The sequence below is a fragment of the Saccostrea cucullata genome, unplaced genomic scaffold (genome assembly GCF_032062105.1).
Source record: "Saccostrea cucullata isolate Sc308-1 unplaced genomic scaffold, CSIRO_AGI_Scuc_v1 ctg88, whole genome shotgun sequence".
Lineage (NCBI taxonomy): Eukaryota > Metazoa > Mollusca > Bivalvia > Ostreida > Ostreidae > Saccostrea > Saccostrea cuccullata.
This window is the reverse complement of record NW_026930139.1, coordinates 964,172-988,201: the sequence shown is the minus strand read 5'-3', so window position 1 is coordinate 988,201 and position 24,030 is coordinate 964,172. Positions and strand designations below refer to the sequence as shown.

The 24,030-nt window shown below is 33.1% G+C and overlaps 1 protein-coding gene across 1 annotated transcript; it reads left to right on the top strand.

Moving 5' to 3' along the window:
* Window positions 1-1,176: 1,176 nt before the first annotated feature.
* On the top strand, window positions 1,177-23,252 carry LOC134283020 (E3 ubiquitin-protein ligase MARCHF6-like; the record flags this gene model as incomplete). Its single annotated transcript, XM_062765441.1, has 28 exons — window positions 1,177-1,241; window positions 1,990-2,063; window positions 2,315-2,458; window positions 2,681-2,753; window positions 4,068-4,221; window positions 4,551-4,761; window positions 5,214-5,308; window positions 5,403-5,454; window positions 5,664-5,722; window positions 5,807-5,916; window positions 6,057-6,171; window positions 7,323-7,526; window positions 7,852-7,902; window positions 8,001-8,101; window positions 8,233-8,416; window positions 8,700-8,870; window positions 9,043-9,112; window positions 9,229-9,410; window positions 9,624-9,758; window positions 9,890-9,979; window positions 10,068-10,200; window positions 10,383-10,518; window positions 10,783-10,858; window positions 15,078-15,319; window positions 16,605-16,741; window positions 17,103-17,183; window positions 21,700-21,916; window positions 22,483-23,252. Coding segments are annotated over 28 exons (3,531 nt in total), but the record flags the coding sequence as incomplete, so codon positions are not given.
* Between the last annotated feature and the right edge of the window lie 778 nt (window positions 23,253-24,030).

Genomic DNA, 24,030 nt, shown 5'->3' with positions numbered 1-24,030 from the left:
CACAGTCAAACAGGTCAATGTTGTGATGTTGTCTGTGGCTTCAGAACGAGTTTTAGCACATAAATTATATATGACATGACACATTTGTGATATAATATATCCTATCCATTTTTCTGAGAAAATTTGCTTAAATAAACATTTTAAAATGTTTTATTATTGTAAATTACTATCACCTCTTTAAAACAACATGCAAAAAATAGTATCTTCTCATATATAAATTAACTTGATTTTTATATACAATTTGTAGGCACACAAGTAGATTACATTAAGATACATTATTCTGTATTCGTTTTAGGTAATTCTTGTTACGAAAAAATTTGTTATTCAAAATGCTATAGTTTAAATCTGATTTCACAACACCAGTATGATACATAATTCTGTGTAAGATTATTTTGCCATTGTTACTAAAAATAGAATTTAAAAAGAAATACTTTCAAAATGCTACTCCTCCTACAGTTTTGGTCTGATTTTATTATAACTTGGCACACAAGTAGACTACACTAACTAAAGATACATAATTCTGTATATTGGTTTTTGATTTCAAAGAACGGTGTTGCCATTGTCACTAAAAATAGAAATTTTTGTGAAAAACATTCAAAATTCTACTCTCCTACAGTTTTGGTCTGATTTCAATATAACTTGGCACACAAGTTCATAAGATACATAATTCTGTGATTTTGTCATTATTCTATTTATTGCTTTTGTAAAGTTTTATATCCCAATTGCTACTTTTCTCTTTCTTTATTATAAGTACAAACCAGTAGAGCTTCAATCTCGACAGAGGCTTCTGGTTTCTTTAATACGTTTTCTACCTAATTCTGTCCCAGTTGTAAATTTAATAGGTCATGTCGCACTTTCATTTACAGCCTCGAGAGAAAATGTATTACGCAATCGCATATAAGGTATGATAATTAAGATGGGAAATGCACAGCTGATAAATGGAAAAACAAAAAAAAATTAACCAAAAAAAGGGGCCGGTCTATATCACCCTTTTTTTGTGTATGTACAGGATCTTACAAAATAATCTGTATACTTTTATTTTGTGATATATACATCAGGCATTGGGTACTAATTGAATAATCATAATTGATTGTAATGATTACTTCAAGTAATTGACAGTAATCTGATATTTTCAATTACAATAGCATCAATGATTTTATTTTAAAATGATCTTGATATGACAAACCTCTATATCACCCTTGTGTATGTACAGGAAGTATACGATATATACATCAAGACTGGTAAGTATTTTCACTGATATCAGTAGCATCAATGATTTTATTTTAAAATGTATCTTGATATGACTCAATTCTGGTTTGCAGGATGTTTTAGTTTCCTCCTCGTCTTTATTACAGAAGGATGTATATTTTAAAATTTATTTTTCAAAAAAATTGAACTAACAATTCATATGAAGAAATAAAAAAAATTATATTTGCAGTATCATATTTACCTAGAATATATATTTCCCTAAGGAAATATAAGTGCTTGTTATTTTAAGGCATCCCAAACATAGATATCTTAAATGCTATTTCTAAGAAATTTGAAATCCCAATCACTCTTCTCAGTCCATTTGATTTTGAGATAAAAAGGTTTAACTGTACGTTTGAGAAAAAAGCATAAGCATATTATCAAGAATATTTGCCCCCATTCTCCCTATACACTCATTTTGGCAAATTTAAAACAGAGTGAGATTTAAGAATAGGGTACAATTTCTTCAAACAAATACAAAAAATGCAGTTGGGCAAATTTAAAATGGGAAAATTGTTTGAAAGGGTGAAAATAACTCTTTATATTGTACATGTGCAGTTAAACTTAATCTCTAACACCAGTATCTTGAATACCATGAACATGATGAATATGCTGAAGAGTATTGGCAAACCAGAAGAAGGGATGTCATTAAATCATGTATATTATAATTTTCAGAGAGGAAGTCATTTGACATACCTGAGCATTGTGGGCCATATAACATCTGATTTTGTTCATTTTCAGCTTGGTGCAGTGGCTTAAATACAGTAGAAAAGAATATTGTGAATTATGTAAACACAGATTTGCCTTCACCCCAAGTAAGTATCCATTTGGAAATTCTTAGGACAACAATTTCTAAATATCATCTGTGCATCCAGGATGATCTTGATAAACTTTTAATTTAATTCCCTTACACTGAAATCTTACATTTTCATTGGTTTAATGTGAAGCCTGACTGCCAGCTGTTTTTCAATGCTTTGCAGGTGAAAATTTTTATGTGGTAATATGTCCAATATCAAATCATTTTATTATTTTTTTATCCCCATTTCTTGATCTATTTTTATTTCAGTATATTCCCCTGATATGCCAAAGAGATTGCCAATTAAGGACATATTTGGGGGATTACTGTCCAGTATTGGGAGGGCCGTGAGGTACTGGTTTCACTACACACTGGTGGCCTTCGCCTGGCTCGGAGTTGTTCCCCTTACTGCATGTAAGTAAAGAAAAAGACATACATTGTAAGACAAAGAAAGTTCACTTTTATTATAAGTAAAATTTTATTATGTTTATGAATATTTGACTTTAATGTGATATTTCACTGCTTCAGAAGAATTTAATAATAAACTAATGTCTATTACTAATTTACTGTATATATCTCTTGTGAATTATTTGTAAGGCCCTTTTTATATTAATGTGTAAATTTTCTCTTTTTTAGGTCGTATATACAGATGTTTATTCACAGGATCTGTCAGTTCATTGCTAACCTTACCTCTAGATATGTTATCCACGTAAGTACTACATTTTGAGTACTATATACTTATATAGACAAAACACAGGCTTTTGGATCGCTTGAAAAAAAAAATTGTGTGAAAAAAAAAATAAAGGTACTGAACTCTTACACCGGTAACCAAATTGCGCTAATAAAATATTTTTTATTCACATGCTCTAAAATTCTACTTTCTATTTAAATTTATTCATATATAAACATTCTTCATTTCTACCAGAAGCTCATTCCGAAATTCCATATTTTTCTCGAGATATTCTGAAATCAATCTCAAAAATGACCTACTTTCTTTTACTCGACATTAGCTTGGGCCCCTAGCCATTCGCATGTAAACAGACGGTGTTTGAAATGCAGCGAAGAGTTGCATAGTATTTGCAAGATCTTTCAACATTTTAAAGTTGATTTCTTACTCCGAATTGTAAGGTTAAGTCTGTATTAATTCCTTTCGCGAAAAATTAACTTGAAAACGTTTGCATCAAACTACACCGCCATGTTGATTATGAATGTAAAAGAAGCTATGGTCGAACGATTTTTTCCCGGAATGCATTAAATACCTTTCGATTTTCAAAACAACTAGACCGCTAAAATGTTGTTTGTGACTTAGTAAGATCATATGATCAAATTAGAGAAAATCCATGTAAAGCTCGAATGCAAATGAGCAAATATCATTGAGTTTACTGAATAAACTTCGGAGGAAAATTTTCACTACACACGTTCCCGCTTAAAAATTAGTGTAGCCCTCTGCGAAGGCCCAAGCTGATGTCGAGTAAAAAAAATTAAGGTCAACTTTTAATTGATTTCAGTAATATTTTATTAGTATAAGGAATTACAGAATGAAATTTAGTAGTAATGAAAAGTGTTTATATATAAATAGATATGGATAAAAAGTAAAATTGTAAATCATCTGATTTAAAAGAATTTTATTGGCTTTTTTAGGTACCCTATATACAGAGTTTATACCTTTATTTTTTTTTTTTCAACACCTCAATTTTTTTTCTAAGCAATCTAAAGGCCTGTGAGATATAACTATCAGATGCATATATATTTTTAATCTCACCTGGTTATACTTATAGGGTTAGCTGATAGAAAACCATTGTTTAATCTCATTTTACTCACAAAAGCTTTATACATTAAGTTCTTGTTAATTTAAATTTGCTAACCCAATTTATTGCAAATAAATGCATTGCCTTTGAATTACAAATAAATGAAATGATTTTGCAATGCATAAAATAAAGTCATACGAATGTGATTTACAGTATAAAGAGTCAAAAATTGAGGAATGTATCCCCTTAATTGCCTTGTTTGTATGTTGTTTCAGTGAGAACTTAGCCTCAGATTGTTTCCATGGGTGTTTTGTGGTGACATGTACACTGTGTGCTTTCATCAGCCTGGTTTGGCTCAGAGAGCAGATTTTACACGGAGGAGGCCCTGACTGGCTGGAACAGGACAATCAACGAAGAAATAACAATAGGGTACGTAAAAAACAATACGTAAATAACAACAGGGTAATTAACAAAATAGCTATAACAAAAAAGTTATAGCCCATAGACAACCTAAACATGCTAAAATAACAGTGTAAACGAGGACTGTGCATATACATATACTGATGTATCGTTTTTTCTAACCTTTACTCAAATTCAATTCAGGATGCATCAAAGCAAGAGATGATGAGTGAATTTCTTAAGGTTCATAGGTTAAGGCATCTTTGTACATGTTACTCTAAGATAAAGACAATGAGAGCTCACAGGAAAAAAAACATGGTACACATAATAAGTACATGTAACAATTTTATCTTCTACAGAACCCTCTGGATGGGGTTGTCCTCAATGACCTTGTTGGATTAGGAGGAGGTGGAGCTAGAGCACCTGTAGCCAATCAGAATGAGGCTAACAATGAAGGAGGAGGAGAAGGGGGAGGAGATGTAGGTCAGGCTGCAGCCAATGAGGAGGAGCAAGAGGAAGATGGGGCTGAAGGAGTGGATGGGGCAAACAATGGAAATAATGGGGCACAAGGTAGGGCAAATACAGTAAAAATATTGAAAGAGGTGGAGAATCTTTTTGATAGATACACTTGCAAGCCAAATCTTTTTTAAGAGTATGGCTACAGTTTATCATAATAATGTCTTGCATCCTCTAGTAATGCATATTCAAATTTAGTTTCATTGAGCACAATTGGAATCCCAAAATATGTATTTCCTTTCCTTGGTAAAACACTATAAAATCATCTATTTTTGTGGTTTCAAAGTTTAAAACAAAAATTGGTTCAAGGGATTTTATTTTGTGGGTGGAGGATTGACTTTTTACTCTGTATAAAATTTTATCATTTCATGGGGGACATGATAAGATGGGGTTTCTTCATACCATAAAATCATCAAAAACTAAAACGGATGAAAACAGTGATTTCACAGCATGTGAATTTTTGATACAGTGTATTGATTATACAATGTAGCTAATTTATTTCATAGATGACAATAATTGGAATCCTATTGAATGGGATCGGGCAGCTGAGGAATTGACATGGGAGCGACTTCTGGGATTAGACGGCTCACTTGTTTTTCTGGTAACATCATTTTCTTATACTGCAAAGTATACTTTACTTTTTAACATGGATCTGAAAATTAGTTTATTATTTGCTGTATGGTGTCTATTTGCAGGAACATGTTTTCTGGGTGGTGTCTTTGAATACTTTATTTATACTAGTGTTTGGTGAGTAGATATTAAATCAAAGGGAAGTCATTAAACTAAAACAATTTTAATACCTTACAAGATGTACATGATTTTAATCTTTTCCACATCTTCAATAGATATTTGAAAAAAAAACAACATTTAATTGATTCTTTGAAAACCGTGACAACATTGGTACATGTTAATAACAACTGTATATATCTTTTATTTACTGGTACACTTATTTATAGCTTTTTGTCCCTACCACATTGGACACTTCACCATGGTTGGAATGAAGATGGATGACATGGTAAGTACTTTGTGTCAGTGACAGTGTACACCGGTAGGTACATACTAATGGACTGCTTTGTCTCACCTAACTTCTTTATTACAGGTGGAATCCACCCACTTTGAGGGCCTTCTGACTACCATGATTGGATACATTGTCATCTCAGCTTCTCTTATTGTTCTCTACATGATGTGTTCCATAGCCAAACTTAGAAAGTAAGCTGTGTAAATTATAATCTGAAATTCAAAGTAAGCATTTACATTTTCAAAACATAATTTAAAAAGTTTCTACTATTTTATGACTAAAAAATGTCACATAAATATATGAAACTCAAGTTGTATTTCTGATTGCACAGGTTCCGCAGAGTGCTTGGCCTTTGTTATGTGGTTGTCAAAGTGATGCTTCTAGTTGTTATAGAAGTGGGCGTGTTTCCTGTCATTTGTGGCTGGTGGCTGGATATTTGTTCCTTGGTAAGAATGAAAATAAATGTAATATGTTAGATATTACCACAGCTATATACATTTAGAAGATATTACAGTGGATCCCGCTTAATCCAATAGTAAATTTGTCAGCCTTCTGTTATCAATATAGCCGAATATTCGAATAGCCGATTGTTCCATTTCAAGTCCAAACAACGATGTATAGAGCTACATGTATTGACAATACATCGTAGCAAATTTCAAACTTGCACTTTCGTTTCGTTTGATTACTTTACCTGGCGATTCTCCTAAATTAAGATGTTAAACTTACTTATTAATTTAATGTGATAACATTTTTCTAATAAAATGACTTTTACAAAAGATGTTTTTTAAGAGTTATTGCCATCTTTAATCAGCACATATTAACATTCCTTCTTCGATGGCCGCCATTTTGGAAATGGAAGTAGACTAAATGCCTGACTTTATTCTGTAATTTATTTTTCCCCGGATAAATGGTACAGTAATATTAAACAAAAATATTAAATTGTTTTGTTTTATTTGTTTCTTTAATATGGTTATGTATTTAATACTGTTTGTGACAATTCTCAAGTCAATAGTCCTGTAACTATGATGCATTTCAGTGTCCCAGCAAATTGTCATACACAAGCTAATACGTTCAGTAATTGATATCTAACTTTGGAAAAAATTGCAAACAATTATCATAATTATCGAGTACATCACTGAAAAGTAATTTAAACCCAAGCTGATCATCATAACTGTATCAAAACATATCAATCTAGTGTGCCAATTATTAACACAGGTAAGGTGACTGCGTGTGTTCAGCTGTAACTGATCCCCTCATTATCGTACTCAAGGTGTCAGACAGTGTAAACGAAGGCTAGGGAAGTTAGAGGTGTGAATAAGGTCACAATTTTGAAAAAATACTACGATGGTCAAATTTTTGTATCAGATAAAACGAAATTCTGCTATTTTCTTATCAGAATATCATTCTGATTATTAATTATTATTATTGATAAATTATTAATAAATATATAAGAAGTGGTTTTGTACTCTGATATTATATTGGAATAGCCGAAATATTCGTTTAACCGCTATCTGATTAAGTGGAAGCCACTGTACCATCATTTGTTGAGAATTAAAGGAACAGAACTGTTATGTTAATATTTCTTTGTTTTTTGCAGTCGATGTTTGATGCTACCTTGAAGGACAGGAAGAACAGCTTCCATGCAGCCCCGGGGACCTCCATGTTTATCCACTGGTTGGTGGGGATGGTGTATGTTTTCTATTTTGCCTCCTTCATTCTTCTCCTGAGGGAGGTCCTCAGACCAGGGGTCCTATGGTTCCTCAGAAACCTGAATGACCCAGAGTTCAATCCCATACAGGAGGTAGGAAATCAACACTGTCCTCATAACTCAGAGTAAATAGTACAATATATATGTAAGAACCAGATGGAACATACACACATTCCTCATTGGTTATAAAGTTAGACTTTGAGTTGCAAAGCTCTTTGTCATTTTATCTGTTAAGGACAGGGTTAGAGCAAATACTTCTGCTCCTATTTTTTTTTTGGCTCACAAGTAAATATAAATCTTAGTTTATAATTTAAAAAAACATTTTCCATTCAGCTTTTCTATGTTTATTAATGTTGAATGATTGACTCATGAAAGAGTAAAGAAATTCTTAGAATGGTATTTGATTATCTTCTTGTAGATGATACACCTACCAGTGTACAGGCATGCCAGGAGATTTTTGGCCTCTGTTGTAAGTACTCTTGTGAGCAGTGAATATTTTATTCCATGTCAAGCCTTTTATTCCAGCAATCTGTCTACACACCCATTACCGGTATTTTTTGTTTTTAGGTGATCTTTGGAAGCACAGTTCTATTAATGTTATGGTTGCCTGCCCGAGTCATTAGGAAAGTCTTAACATCATTTCTACCTTACCATGTCATGTTGTCAAGGTACACACTGATACATTATTTGATTCAGTTGGTCAATATTTCCTGGTAGACTGAATTTTAAAGTACCTGTCTGGACAACTATTGTTGATAACTTCTAATAAGGAGTTTACAGAGTATCTGTTTTGTTTCAGTGATGCCCCTGTCAGTGAACTCTCCCTAGAGCTCCTTCTGTTACAAGTAGTGCTGCCTGCCTTACTGGAGCAGGGACACACGCGGATGTGGCTGAAGGGGTTGATACGGGGCTGGACTGTGGGCGTGGCTTATTTTCTGGGTTTGAGGTCATACCTGTTAGGAGATGCACCACTACATGATGGGGTAATATGATTGTGCTATCTTCACTGAAATAAAAAAAATGAATTTCACTGTAAAAGGAGAAGCATAGACTTGCATTTTTTTTTTTACTTCAGTTATTTAATATAATTGTGGAGCAAGTATACTGTGGTTTGGTAAAGTGTATATTGTTAAAGTATGCAAGAATATTGCTATATAGAGACTTTCACATATGCTGTAAACTGTTTCCATTTATGCGGAGTGATACTGACTGCTTATAACATCACCTATTAATAAGTATTAATGATATTTATTTGTAACATTTTAGGACAATGTGGTTGAGGGTGAACCAGCTGTCCAGGCCCAGCCTGCGGCACCCAATAACCCTGCCCCACCCCCTGCAGGTGGGGGACTGAGAGCCGCCCATGTCGCCATGTTACAGGGTGGGGGACCTACAGGATTCCAGTCTTATAAAAGACCACCACTTTTCCCACTCAGAGTAAGATTTTTGAAAAAATTACAATTGATATTAAGAATATGCCTCATGGGAGGTTATGATTGCCTTTATTTTTGCAATCCACTACTGTAGATATTTAAAATCTTGAGGAACAAATGATGCCACTTTTCTAGATTCTCCATTGTTATTAATAAACCATGCTTTATTACTTTAGGTTGTGCTCCTTGTCCTCTGTTTATGTTTCACTTTGTTTGCTATGAGTTTGGTTTCCTTAGTATTGCCAGGTCAGTATACCATATGTTACTATGTGTAAGATTGGAATTAACTATTCATTACTTTAATGAGTACTTTGTTGTTTGAATGTTTTGCTCATTGCTTATGATATATATTTCTATGACAGTATTTGTGGGTCGTAAGCTGATGTCCCTCTGGATGGGAGAAGCCAAGATCCACGAGCTTTACACGGCCGCCTGTGGTCTGTATGTCTGTTGGGTGGTGTTGAGGATAGGGACAGTTTTATATAATTGGATCCCCCAGGGCACCTCAGTTATTCTCAACAAGGTCAAAGAGTGGGTCTTCCTGGTATGTTTTTACCAAGTTCATGTACATATGTGCCAAACAGTGTCCTCTTTAAAAATGAAAGAAAGAGAAAATTCATGTACATATACAACTACTGGAATTATAAAAAGATTTTTCTGAGAAGGGTTGAACACCCATTAATTTTTCTTTCAGTGGGATGGGGGATATTTTTATTTGTGCCAGAAAGATTGAATATTGTATCTTTGTTTTATTTAGGCTTCTAAATGTATTCTTGTGGCTTTCCTGTTGATTGGAATGGTGCCATTATTACTGGGTCTATTGTTTGAACTGGTAGTGGTAGCACCACTTCGAGTACCTCTCGACCAAACTCCCATATTTTTTCCATGGCAGGTAAGAATGATTGTTGTCTTTAAAATATGTACAAATTGCTTGTTATACATGTTTTCTATCTTAAAGACAAACATAAATTTAATCCTGCTTTTTGCAAGCATTCTTTGATATTTTTTCTCCACATTATATAGGACTGGGCACTTGGTGTACTTCATGCCAAAATAGTGACTGCTGTGACAATGATGGGGCCTCAGTGGTGGCTCAAAAGGGTCATAGAACAGGTAAGTGGTGCTCACATCTAATGTCGAGCAAGATAACATTCACTAGGAGTTTATGATTATAAATGCATGTTTATACGTTCTGTTTCAGGTGTATAATGATGGCATTCGTAACATGAACCTTCGTTTTATCCTGACAAAGTTATGTGCCCCTGTTATTGGGGTGCTAGGAATGTCAATATCTGTTCCGTATGTGGTAGCCAGGAGTATAGTCCCTTTCTTAGGTAGGATAGCTCTTTGCTTTAAACAGTATGTCTGCATTGTAAAGTTTTTACACCATTTTCATGTACCATGTGTTTGATTACTTTCATTAATTAATTCAACAATGTAACAAATAAGGATTTATTCTGAGATCTTCTGGGAGAAAAAAATCTGTTTTTAATATTTCAATTTTTTTTAAATTTAGGTTTTCCATTTGAAGTTGAAAATTTGGTTTTAAGAAGAATTTACCCATTCCTTCTTGCCTGCATAATTGGTGTACTGATCCTTATATTCCAAATTCGCCAATTTAAAAGACTTTATGAGCACATCAAAAATGACAAGTAAGATTTGTTTTAGCTTGTTATAGTCATCCTGAGACATGATATTAAACAGTATGTGTTTATGATTCTATGAGAACTACAAAGGTCCAAGTTGTTAAATTTTTCACCACAAGGAGCTGCAATTCTAAATTATTGAAACTGGGGAATTTTACTTCATGGCTTGTTAAAATTTCATTTTTATGTGACTCAGGCTAATGTTGTGGCCTGTGGGTCTCTTGTTATTGTTTGATCATACATCTGTTATATGTATTTGTATATTTGTAGATATCTGGTGGGGCAGAGACTAGTCAACTATGAACCACACACTACTGCCAATGTGGTGCCACAGATGCCATCATCTTAAGTTCACCTACTTGTATCTGACAGTTAAAGACAGTGAAAAACTGATGGACGGTAACCATTACTGATAAAATGTCAGTTTGTTTTTCATGTTGGAGGGAGTGGTATGCAGAATCACCAGCTTATGTTAAATGTTTTTAGTGATTACAAACCCTTTCTTTCAGTGATATACATGTATGTAATTTATGTTGCTGTTTCACACACAGAAGTGCTGAATTATTTTTTTGTGATTTACTTGAACCTCCTTCAGATTATTTTTGATAATTGCCTACCTTAGTCAAGGCAGAAGTCAATTTTTCTGATGGATGGTAGGGTGCAATCATGTACTGGGGTACTGAATTGATGCAGTTGGCTGTTTATTCTATTTAGTACCGTTTTAGGAAATTATTGCTAAATTAAGAAATTGATCAACATATAATGTACTAATTACTAAAATTAATATTCAGAAATACATTTATGCTCATTCATATAAATGATGTATCTAAATAAATGTTATATATATTTAAAAGCCACAAAAATGCATTTCATTGAGAATTTTTGTTGTGAAGATAACTTTTTTCGGACACACGTGTTTCACGTCAGCATTATGGTCCTTACGACTGTTGACGGTAAATGTCTAAGGATAATCTGTACTAGATTATTCTGTTTCAGTATTCTGGTACATGTTTTCAATGACTTACCAATGATACATTTTCTTATAGTTTACAGATAAAATTTGTGTACATGCTTGTTATAAGGTGTTCAGTGTTTTCAGAGTGTGTGTATTTGAGATTTGTAAGATTTGCAGAAGTATGTTTGAACTATGATGAAAACTTGAGAATTTTTATGTGAATGTGAGATGTGAATGTGTGAGATCATGTGTTCCATTTATGTGATGAATGAGGTGTCTACTTGATGACATCATCAGTTTTTGTGATGATGTCACAATAATCTGAGGTGATCTCAGGCTTGTTAATTTTGTATTGTTGACTGTCATTGTGTGGTGTTTCTTCAGTTATTATTAAGTCTCTCCTGAAAGTGTTATTGATTTTTCTCAAGGTTAAATGAATATATATATATGTTCTTTAACTTGGTTTTCTTTTTTTAGTAATTTAAACACTTCAAATTTAACATGTGAGTGTTTTAAATTATTCAACTGAGAAAATACATGTAACCATTATAAATCATGTACAGTGTAGGTGCAAGTTTAAAAACTGTAATATTTGATTTTTTTTAAGCTGGACCAAAAATTATTTAAGTACATGTAGTTACTTTATTAATTGAAGTATGTATTGTTATTATTTAAGATAGACAGAAATGCCTAACAGTATTTATATACATTTACTCAGAAAAATGCAATGTACATTCAAATTTAGGTTTGACATATTTATTTTTTAAGAAGGCAGTAACATTAATGAGACATTGTAAATTGAAAACAAAATGAAAAGAGATAAAATGTTCATGTATATGTACTTGAGCATAGTGTATTAATTACTCTGGACATATAAATATCAATGTTTGAAGCACTATCTCAATGTATTTAACGTCTAGCCCTCTGAAATAATGAAGCAGATGGTTGTTTATATCTATGACATCTCTGGCTGATTGGCTCACCTGAGCTGAAAGCTTGAGTGAGCTTTTCTGATCACATGGTGTCTGGCATCTGTCTGTTCATATGTCTGTAAATTTTTCACATTTTTTAACTTCTCAAGAACCACAATGCCAATTTTACCAAAGTTGGTACAAAGCATCCCTGGGTAAAGGGAATTCTAAATTGTTAACATAAAAGACCAAGCCTCCTTCCAAGGGGAAATTATCAAGAAAAGGCAAAAAAAGGGTGGGACAGGAAAAAAACCTTCTTGAGAATTACTTAGACCAGAAAAGATAAAACTTGTGGAAGCTTTCTGGGCTTATATAGAATGTACATTATACATATCACAATCCCCATGTGATCAGGGCCATAGTAGGGAATACATGGGGAAAACTCCTTGAAATTCATTGAAAAATCCATGATGAACTATATTTAAGTGAAAGCATCTTCTGACAGTGTAGGTCTATAAATGTTAAAATCAGGGCCCCTTATGTATAGGATGGGGCCACAAAAGGCAATCAAAATACAAAGGAATACATGTATCTTGGGGGGGAAGTCTGACACAGAACATGGCAACTGACTCAGGTGAGCATTGTGGTCCATAGGCCTCTTTTTGATTTCCTGCCAAGCTTTTTATATTGTTAACATTTTTTGAGCTAGAGTTTGTATGCTTGCATTAGAGATAATGTAGATGCTATAAGACATTCCCTTTGTTAATTGTATAAATTCTTAGCAGTAGTGAGACAAACTAATGCAAAGATACCTGTAATGTGTTTTTCAAAATTTGGGGAGGGTTTCAATCTTTATTGTGTGTTTACCAGTAACTTGATTGAAGTTGTGCCAAATACTGCATAGTCTTATTACAGAACTTAATTTGTTTCACCAGCTTCTGTTAAAAAGTATGAGAATCTTTTCTCACTTGTTCAGTACATGTAACATTAATACAATTTAATTTAATCTTTAAGGAATTGTCATCCATCATCTTAACATTTGGCATTTCCCTTAGTGATTTTAAGTATACCTTGTTTCTACAAAGTAAAAGTGGAAAGTTTTTGTGTAATAACGATGAATTAAAAAAAGTCAAATCTCTACAGCTGTTTTGTGGTTTAATTTTACAAAAATGTGTAAGGATGTAAACATTGATAATATTGATGTAAAAACGTCCAGATATAGAGATGTTAAATGCAGGTATAAGTGCAGTGATGGCAATGACATGAAGTAATATGCTCAATCATTATGACACCATTATGCTATCACACCAAATCATTTCATTGTACCATTGACTAAAGGGCTGATAATTTTATAGCAAAAGAAAATAGAATTATGTTGCCATATATCGATTATAATTGTTAGTGCCAAAATTTTTTTTAAAAAAATGAAAATTCATTTAAAGCCTCCATCATTGTCAAGAATGTTTAAAAAGCAACTTGGGTTCTTTTGATAAGCATGTTTTTATTATATCCCCTTAAATTCTAGGACATTGATGATATATAAGTAGTTGCATTCATGATTCGGTAGATATATACTCAAACTTGGTTGGACATACAATTTAACATAAAAAAAACTTCGAAATAACCGAGAGTTGGATGTAAATTTAGTAAAGAATTTTGTTGATATGTAAAAAAGCTTTTTTTACATATCTCAAGTACTTATTTATAAACCACGACATATGTGTGTAAATTTAGTAAAGAATTTTGTTGGAGCTTTCAACTCAAGTACTTCGACATATTCGCGGAATTCAAGATAGCGAAGTTCACTATATATTTATAATTTTATATGGATTTCAATTAAATATTTTTTTTTTGGGGGGGGGGGGGGGGGGGGGGAGTTCAGATCAACTTCAACCAATATCAGACAAGGAATTTTTTGCCCCCCCCCCCAACACAGACATGGGTCATGATAATTCCAAAAGGGCTTCTACCACTTTTTAGCAATAAACATCTGCAAGAATTTTTATTTTACAATCTTGGAGGATTTCGAGGTCCGCCCCTTTCGCCTTTCGACGTGTCGGGAAAGTGAAAGTAGAACTGGAGTTACCGATCGTGAATTCTCAACCAATAGGATTTGTCGTTTCTCCAACAATGTAAAGGTTTGTACCTTCATCGATCCATTAACAACCCAAAATAGTAAGTTTTTTTTAAAAAGAATTGTGTGAATTTGATTAAGTTAAGTAAAAAACAATTCTAAGGAGCGTTTTGCGAGGATATGACTCCCCTTTTCTGGTCAATTGTGGCCAGGGTTGTGTCAAAGCTTCCGTCCATGTCACAGGTGCTAATGTCACGGCTACATGAACTGCTGACTGTAAAGTCCAGCGTGGCTATTCCGGGTCGCTCTTATCTGTAAGAGGTGTAACATACCTGATTTGATATGGGAATATACATGTAGTTGTGATTTAACAGTAAAAAAAAAAAATGGGTAAAATTATTTTGTTTAAGTGTTTTGTAAATCTTTGAATCTATGATACATTCTTAAATTTTGACTGTTGAGTGCCTAAGCCCTTTATGATCCTCTTTCTATCTTTCTTTTTTTTCTATGTGATTTTTAAAATTATTATACATATAATGTTGTATTTAATATTTTTTCTTATTTCAGGGAAATGTAACAGAATAAACAATTCAGAACCTGTCCTCCCATCCTTGGGTATTAACCCATTGCCATGCCAACCCCAGATTATATGATCCCAGCGGTTCTTCTGGAACCCTTTAGTGGAATAACAATGCCGAACGTTATAGAAATCATCAGCATTGGCTGCCAGGGGGCCATGATATTTGGTGGAGTAATTCCTTTCATACCACAGTACTTAGACATAAAGAAGTCAGGAAATGCTGACGGATTCTCCACATTTGTTTGCCTTAACCTTCTCATTGCCAACATTCTCCGAATTCTGTTTTGGTTAGTTTTATGTTTTTCTTTTAAATGAAAAGATTAAGATATAGGATTGTTACAACTATTACATGTTGCATGTGTTGCACAGTGGTTAGAGCGTCTGGCACCTCTAGAGCCATGTAAGTACCGGTACAAAGATGATCCTTGTGTCGCAGGTTCAAATTCGACAGTGGAATGTAGAGACTGGTCCTTCGGATGAGACCAAAACTTAGGTCCTGTGACGCAATAGGTGCTGGTGCAATAAAGATCCCTTACTGCTCAATGGCGGAAAGTGCTGAGTATAGGACAAAACTTGCAGCTCTCCACCAGCAAGTGGTGGTGTCTCCATTTGAATAAAAAATTCTTGAGAGGGATGTTAACAACATAGAAACAAACAACTACTGTTACTTTTACAGTACATAGTAGTGTACACCCAGTTCCTGTCTTTCTGACCCATAACTTTTTTAACAGAGCTGCTTATATTTGAACTGATTTTTTTAGTTTACTGGTAATTTCTTCATTTTTCAAAAGAATTTCTACTATGGACTTAGATAAAAATTAAGAATCTCATCCTATGAAGTGGCAGAACATTTTTAGAGATGGATGAACAATAGAAAACAGAATTCATAATTTAAGGTTGAAATTTAGCTCATCTGAACCAAAGGGTCATGAGCTTTTCTGAAATTCATTGTGTCATCACTGTTGTCAGAGCTAGATGGCAGCATCATTGTTATATTCTTTTCACATTTTCAATTCTTCACAAAAACCACTGGGCCAATTTTAACCAATCTTGACATAAAATCATCCACAGCATATATTTGTACAGAATTCAAGTTTTTCTTGTTGAAGAATCACCTCCTCTTTCAAGAGAAGATAATTTAAAATTGGTAAAAGATTAACAGATCTTTTAAAAGTCTTTTCAACAATAACTGGGCCAGAAAGATTAAACTTTTTATAAAGTTTCATTACACATGTTACATAGTTAAGATTCAAGTTTCTACCAACCATGTCCCCCAAGGCTGGGTTGGGTCCACAGTGTCAGTATGCACTTAGAGTTTTTCATAGAAATATGGAATACCCGGTAAATCTTTACAAATCTTCTCACTCAAAAACACATTAGATATTGTATTAAAATGAAAGAATTTCCTGGAGTTTATTCAGATTATATCACCAAGGGGAAATTTTACATAAAAATTTATTGGAAAATAGACTGCTGATAGAGATTAACACGACCATTAGTGACCCAGGTTAGCATTGTGGCCCATGGGTTTGTTTAATTTTATACAATTGCTTATTATGGAATCATTTACAGGTTTGGTCGACATTTTGAGCTGCCTTTACTAGCTCAGAGCATCATCATGGTGTTCACTATGTTGGCTTTGACCGAGCTGTGTGTCCGAGTCAAACACAAGGGAGAGCTCATAGCTTCTAAAGAACACAAGTTCACCGGTAAGTTCCCTGTTGTAATTCGACCAAAGAATGATTTTCCTTCTATAGAATTAACTCAACAAAACACAATTGGTTTATTTTTAATGCAGGTTTAATATGACAAGCTAAACATACCATTATTTAGTTAGTCAGACTGTTCTTTGATAATTTCTAGTCTTGATGATTACTTTTTGGGTGTAAATATTTTAAGTATATCCTGTTTGGTTTGTTGTGATGCCCTCTTTTCCACAATCCAGATTGATTTCCCACAACCAAAACATCATATCTTCTTTATTCTCAATATGAAAATTTCAGTTTCAAATATGATTTTTATTAATTCATTACAAAAAAAAAAATTTAAATATTGTCAAAATTTGTTCAGATTCATTTTCTGCTCATCCAAATAATGGTGAAGTTGGTCAACGGTTAAATCGTTCTGTTGTCCCTGTGAGAAAATTTGTTGGTAGGTAGCATTTACATGTGTTACTGCTTGCTCAAGATTATATTCCGCAGTCTCTTGCATATGTTTCAGTGCAGAATGGATTGCATAATATTTTTATACTAACAAAACATTTTAAATTTGTTAAAACGTTTAATAACGGTTGCTTTCTCTGTTGTTCTTACATTTATGTTCAGTTGAATATTGATGTTGACATTTTTTATTTCAATCAGTATCTATGTGACTTGTTTCAACAAAAGTTCACAATGTGATACATGTATAGGTATTATGGAATGACCAAATATTACCAATTTTCAACAGTGCATGTTTAATTACTGTATTAAAACAGAGGTAAATCACTTTTTATTCCAGAGGACTTTATTTTTTCGTATAATTACGCTAAACAGTCCCTTCACAAAAATTTCATTTTTCGTGACGGTGTACAATTCTACTATAAATTAGAGATTCTAAAAAGCAATAACCATACTTTGTGAAAATTTTGTTTTGCTTATACTGTGAAATCACAGGTTTTCCTGGAGGTTAAATTTTCATTGTTTTCAAGGTATGATGAGATCTACAAATTTATGTCCACCATGAAATGCAATTTTTCATATATATTACTACTGAACAATTCTTCAACCAGGAAGTCAAATCCCCATGAACCAATGCATTTTCCTCAAACCACGAAAATTTGACCCCTCGAAAATATGTGATTTCACAGTAAGTTATTTTAAAGTAAACCTATATAAAAGAAACAATTTTTAACAATCTCAAGAAAATAAGTTGTCGTGATAATTTAATGATCTGCAGTATCTTGTTGATTTTCAGTTACAAGATACGAGGGTTGTTCGAAAAGTTCGTGGACGATGTCAATCTTCGTTATATTACTCACTAGAAATTTAAACTAAGCACAATACAATATGTAAAAATAATTGTTTTGTTGATGTGTGAAGTTTCATACCATTCGATTTAACAGAAATCAATTTACTTCATGTTAAAATCGACATGTTTTGTACCCGCGGAGCACACTTAACGACATGTAACGTCAAAACATAGCGTCAAGAATGTCTAAAAATAATATCCCTTTACATTTCATACAGTATAATCCAATACTTACTCATTGAATCCTTGTTCTAATACTTGACATTTATTTTTTGAGAATTGCTCTCGTTGTTTCATTTCCTTTCTGAAAGTTTTAATTTATTTTATCACATTCTGCTTTCACAGGATACGCAACTCTGAAGCGTCCATGTCTTTCCTTGACGTTTCAACTTTTAAAAGTTTTTGTTCATACTTTTACAGTTAAATCGTATTTTCACAGATTGTTCTCACCCGATACATAGTCTCTGTCACTGAAATACTGCCTGTACTATATGTCTATACATGTACAACTCGCTTGTGAAATATTTTATTCATTCCTTCAATATTTTTAGAGTTTATTCAGGAATTTTCCTGAGTTAAACACCAAATTTCATCGTTATCTGCTGCTCCGTGACGTTCTAAAACGTCATCGTTTTTGTCGTTTTCAATAAGGACTACCTATTTTTTCAAGTTGATTTCTTTTCAACTCAGCAAAATATAAAGCCAATATTTGGTTTACAATCGATGTAACAATTTTTAATTTGAATTTCTAGATCGTTTTTCGTTTTTGCTCCAATTTACAATAAATATGACTACAGACATTAAATAGTATATTGTCTGTAACTTAATAAATTTTGACCTGCTCCGCGATCCGATTTTTGCAGTTTTAAAATCTTGATAAGTTTTGAATAAATCGTAATATTTTGGACAAAATTAATACACATCATTTGGATTTACGGTAAAAATATTTCTACCAAATTTGGATAACATATGACGTCAAATAAAAAAGATATGACAGTTGTCCACGAACTTTTCGAACAACCCTCGTATTAATTAATGCTTGATATTGCGATTACTTAACTTAGCTGAATTCTTTCGCAGTGGAGGATTCATTTGTTGGACGGGGCTATTGCATATCTTTGTGGATTTTATAAGGACAGATAAGAAAGAAATCCTTGTGAAATATCTTGCTAAAATACTGCTTTTTAGTTCGCATGATGATAGGAATTTTAAGGTACAAGTATTAACACATATTTTATTTAATCTTATTTTAAAAAATATACTGTATATATAAATATATGCAAGAGTCTGCTGTGGTACAGCCCAGATCCTTTGAAGCTTGAATTCAACCGCATGACAAATTGTTGTAGTCTATAGAATTTCCTCCCCTTTTGGATTCACTATGCATGACACACATTGACACTTATCCTCCATAAAAGAAACTTTATGTTTAGCCACTGTCAAAATGCATGGATTCAGGATTTTATATGTCAGGCACAGTTCTTGATACCCATCCAAATTATTATCAAGAAAGCACAAGTTTCAGTATTTGTCTTTAATTTGATTTTGAAGTTTTATTTGTTTGCACAAGTGCTTTCAGTCTGAATTGTATGTGTGATATTAGAAAGAAAGGGTTTAAGCTAAGGTAAGGTGCATCATTTGTGATATTTGTTGATTTTTAGCTCTACTGGTCAGAGACCAGAAGAGCTTATGCAATAGTAATGCGTCCGTCGTCCGTCCGTCTGTCTGTAAACAATTTTTCAAAATGCTACTCCTCCTACAGTTTTGGTCTGATTTCAATATAACTTGGCACACAAGTAGACTACACTAAGATACACAATTCTGTATATCGGTTTAAAATTTCGATGAATGGTGTTGCCGTGGTTACTATAAATAGAATTTTTTGTAAAATACTGTTAAAATGCTACTCCTCCAACAGTTTTGGTCTGATTTGAATATAACTACACACACAAGTAGATTATACTAAGATACATAATTCTCTCTATTGGTTTTTAATTTCGATAAATGGTTTTGCTGTGGTTACTAATATAGAATTTTTTGTAAAATACTTTTAAAATGCTACTCCTCCTACAGTTTTGGTCTGATTTCAATATAACTTCACACACAAGTAGACTACGCTAAGATACATAATTCTGTGTGTCGGTTTTTAATTTCGATGAACGGTGTTGCTGTGGTTACTAAAAGTAGAAATTTCTGTGAAATACTTTCAAAATGCTACTCCAAAAACAGTTTTAGTCTGATTATAATATAATTTGGCATGCAAGTAGACTACACTGAGATACATAGTTATCAGTTTTGTGTTTTGGATTTCGATGAACGATGTTGCCATGGTAACTAAAATTGAAAATTCTGTAAAATTTTATTTAAAAAGGCTTCTCCCGCAGTTGTAGTCTTATTGCAATCTTGCCACAAAGAGACTTAATCAAGGACCATTATTCTATTTATTGCTTTTGCAAAGTTTATGTCCCAACTGCTGCTTTTCTCTTCCTTTATTATAAGTACAAATCAGTAGAGGTACAGTCTTGACAGAGACTTCTGGGTTTTTAGCTCTACTGGTCAGAGACCAGAAGAGCTTATGCGATAGTAATGCGTCCGGCGTCCGTCTGTCTGTGTGTCTGTCCGTCTGTCTGTAAACAATTTTTAAAAACGCTACTCCTCCTACAATTTTACTCTGATTTCAATATTACTTGGCACACAAGTAGACTACACTAAGATACATAGAATAGTGCATCGGTTTTTGATTTCGATGAACAGTGTTGCCATGGTTACTAAAAATAGAATTTTCTGTGAAATTCCTTTACAACGCTACTCCTTCCTCAATTTTGGTCTGATTTCAATATAACTTGGCACACAAGTAGACTACACTAAGATACATAGAATAGTGCATCGGTTTTTGATTTCAATGAACGGTGTTGCCATGGTTACTAAAAATAGAATTTTCTGTGAAATTCCTTTCAAAACGCTACTCCTTCTACAGTTTTGGTCTGATTTCAATATAACTTTGCACACAAGTAGACTACACTAAGATACATAGAATAGTGCATCGGTTTTTGATTTCGATGAACGGTGTTGCCATGGTTACTAAAAATAGAATTTTCTGTGAAATTCCTTTAAAACGCTACTCCTTCTACAGTTTTAGTTTGATTTCAAAATAAGTTGGCACACAAGTAGACTACACAAAGATACATAAAATAGTGCAATGGTTTTTGATAAGTACAAACCAGTAGAGCTACAGTCTCGACAGAGACTTCTGGTTTTTTTTGACCACTAGTACTGTAGACCTGGAGAAAGCACTTATACAAAAATAACACTAGGTATACACATGGGTACGTGGAATATGTTCATCCTGGGTTCTACAAATAATTTACTCCCATGAATAGATTTTCATGTTTACAGCATCGTTAATGGTATCAGTTGCTTTTTTGCTTCACAGTTGAAAAATTGTAAAAATCCAGTAATGTTCTTCATAAATCAATGCTCTGAGCTTCATATTCTATGTTAGGGAATGGTAGGGGTAATTGCTTTACATGTAGCTTTTCATGTTATGATATTTGAGTTTGACAATATCTGCTAAGTGTACTAGCAGTGCTAGATTTTTCACATAAACATACAATTTACCTTGTAGACACTTGTACACTCCTTTGATTTTTTATTTCAGATTTTGACAGATCCCACTTCTGGAAGTGGACCTACTTTAGCAGCTATCTGCAGTTTACGGCAGCCTTTACAGTTATAGTGGGACTACTTACGTGGATATTTCTAGACAATATGTACTTTGTAGAGACTATCGGCTTCCTTGCCATATTTGCCGAAGCAATGTTAGGTGCTCCCCAATTCTATAGGAACTTTGTTAACAAGTCTACACATGGCATGAGGTAGGTTAATTGGTAATTGCTGTAAACACAGGCACTTAGGGCCTGGCCCCCCCCCCCTCCCCCTTTCCATTTTTTTTCTTTTTAAATCACTTTTTTTCTATTTTGATAGTCTAATAAGCACTACTTGATATCGATAATGTAACCCATTTGTCTCTAACCAGTTTTTAAATAGATCATTTTCGACTGATACTTTGAAAATATAGAGACAATCAGGTTACATTATGGATAACAAGTAGTGCATATTAGACTAACAAAATGGGAAAAAGGTGTGTAAATCCTAGATTTAAAAATAAAATAATAAAATGGACGGCAAAGGGGGGGGGGGGGCTGTGGCTGTAAATGTATAGTCAATAAATATTATATACATGAGCATTTATTATTCAGTAGCCAATATTTTTCATTGGATTACATAGGGGGTAAAATATTGAAAAATATGAAAAATGCAAATTTAAATGAAGGTGATTCAGGTGAGCATTGTGGCCCATGGGCCTTGTTTTTTTTTGTTTTTGTTTTTGTTTTTGTTTTTTTTTAACTGTTTAACAAGAGATTGTCCCATGTCTTTGCAGTAAAAAGATGGTAGCTATGTGGACCTGTGGAGATTGCTTTAAGACAGGCTATTTCATCGTCCGTCAAGCTCCGGCCCAGTTCTGGATCTGTGGGATGTTACAAGTGGGAATCGACATTTCCATCTTCCTACAGGTCTACTGTTACAGGAACAAGGCAGCCATTAGTTGACGGGGAGAAGCCATTAGGATGCTTTATCACAATGAATCCATATTTCACAAGTGAACAATCATTTGACTCAAAAATATTTGATAGTGTGTATATATGTTATTTTAGATTTTATTTTATGTCTCTGTGTTCCTTTTTACTTTTTCACTTCAAAACCATTTTACTTTGTTTATAAATCCTTGATTTAAAATCCACATTGTTTGTTTTTGGTACATAACTATGCATTTAATCAACACCAAAATCTCTTCATTATACAAAGAAACTTAAAAAATTAATCTCAATATGAATATGAATGTATGTTTTGATGTATTCATAATTATTGTTTTTTATTTTATGAATATATAGATGTATTAATTTCAAATTCCAATGTTTGATAAGTGCTTTTACTTTCCTGTGCATATGTAAATTGTTCAGGGTTAATGTGCCAGAAGTTTACACAGTAGAGCATTGCAAATATGGAGGGTCCAAACACATATCAAGTACATAAATGCAAATAGTACTGGTATGTTTACAAGTGTATTTTTTTCTGTGGGAAATGTAGTCTCCATTTTATTTATATTAGTCCTTTCTTTGTTGTATTTTATTTGTAATTTAATGAGTATAAGGATAAAATTTCATGAACACATCCTATTAACAAACAGGAAATCTATTAAAGTCTTAGAAATAATTAAGAGTGGTGATAAAGTTGCATGGGATTGTTTTCAAAATTGGCCATAATGCTCATTGCTTGCACATTCCCTATGGTTTCAGAAAGAAAAGGGTATAAAGAAGATAGCTTTTTTAATTGCTTTATTTAAATGCTTTGAAGATTGTTTGGTGGCACAGTATCTTACAGCTTAATAGTTGCAACAAAAAAAAATAAATTGATAAAATTGTAGTATAGTCCATTGTGTATTTTTTACAATATGAATTCAGTTTAGTGTAATATTGGGTACAGATTCAGTTTTTGTCAAATACTGTATGTGTACTATATGCTAATGTTTTTTTGGTCCCCTGCTTTTGCAAAAGTGAGGGAACATTAAATCTCATTTGTCAGTCAATCTGTCCATCTTGCAGTCTGTCCATCTGTCACAGAGTCTTTATTTAATCTTGCATGGTCATAACATTTGAATGAGAAGAGAAAGGGCTTACTTATTTCACGTGTAAATTACCTGTGACAAGACCTTCCAAATATACTACGATTTTTGACCCCCATGACCCTGACCTTGAAGTTCAACCTACTTTTCAAAAATTTTAACATTAAATTGTTCATAACTTTTGAAAGAGAAGCATGCTAGGATTTGATCTTGACCCTCATGTTTTACATACTTATTTTCAAAATTTTCAATATGATGATTATTTTTGAAGGACATGATGGGACATTCATATTTGACATCCCATCC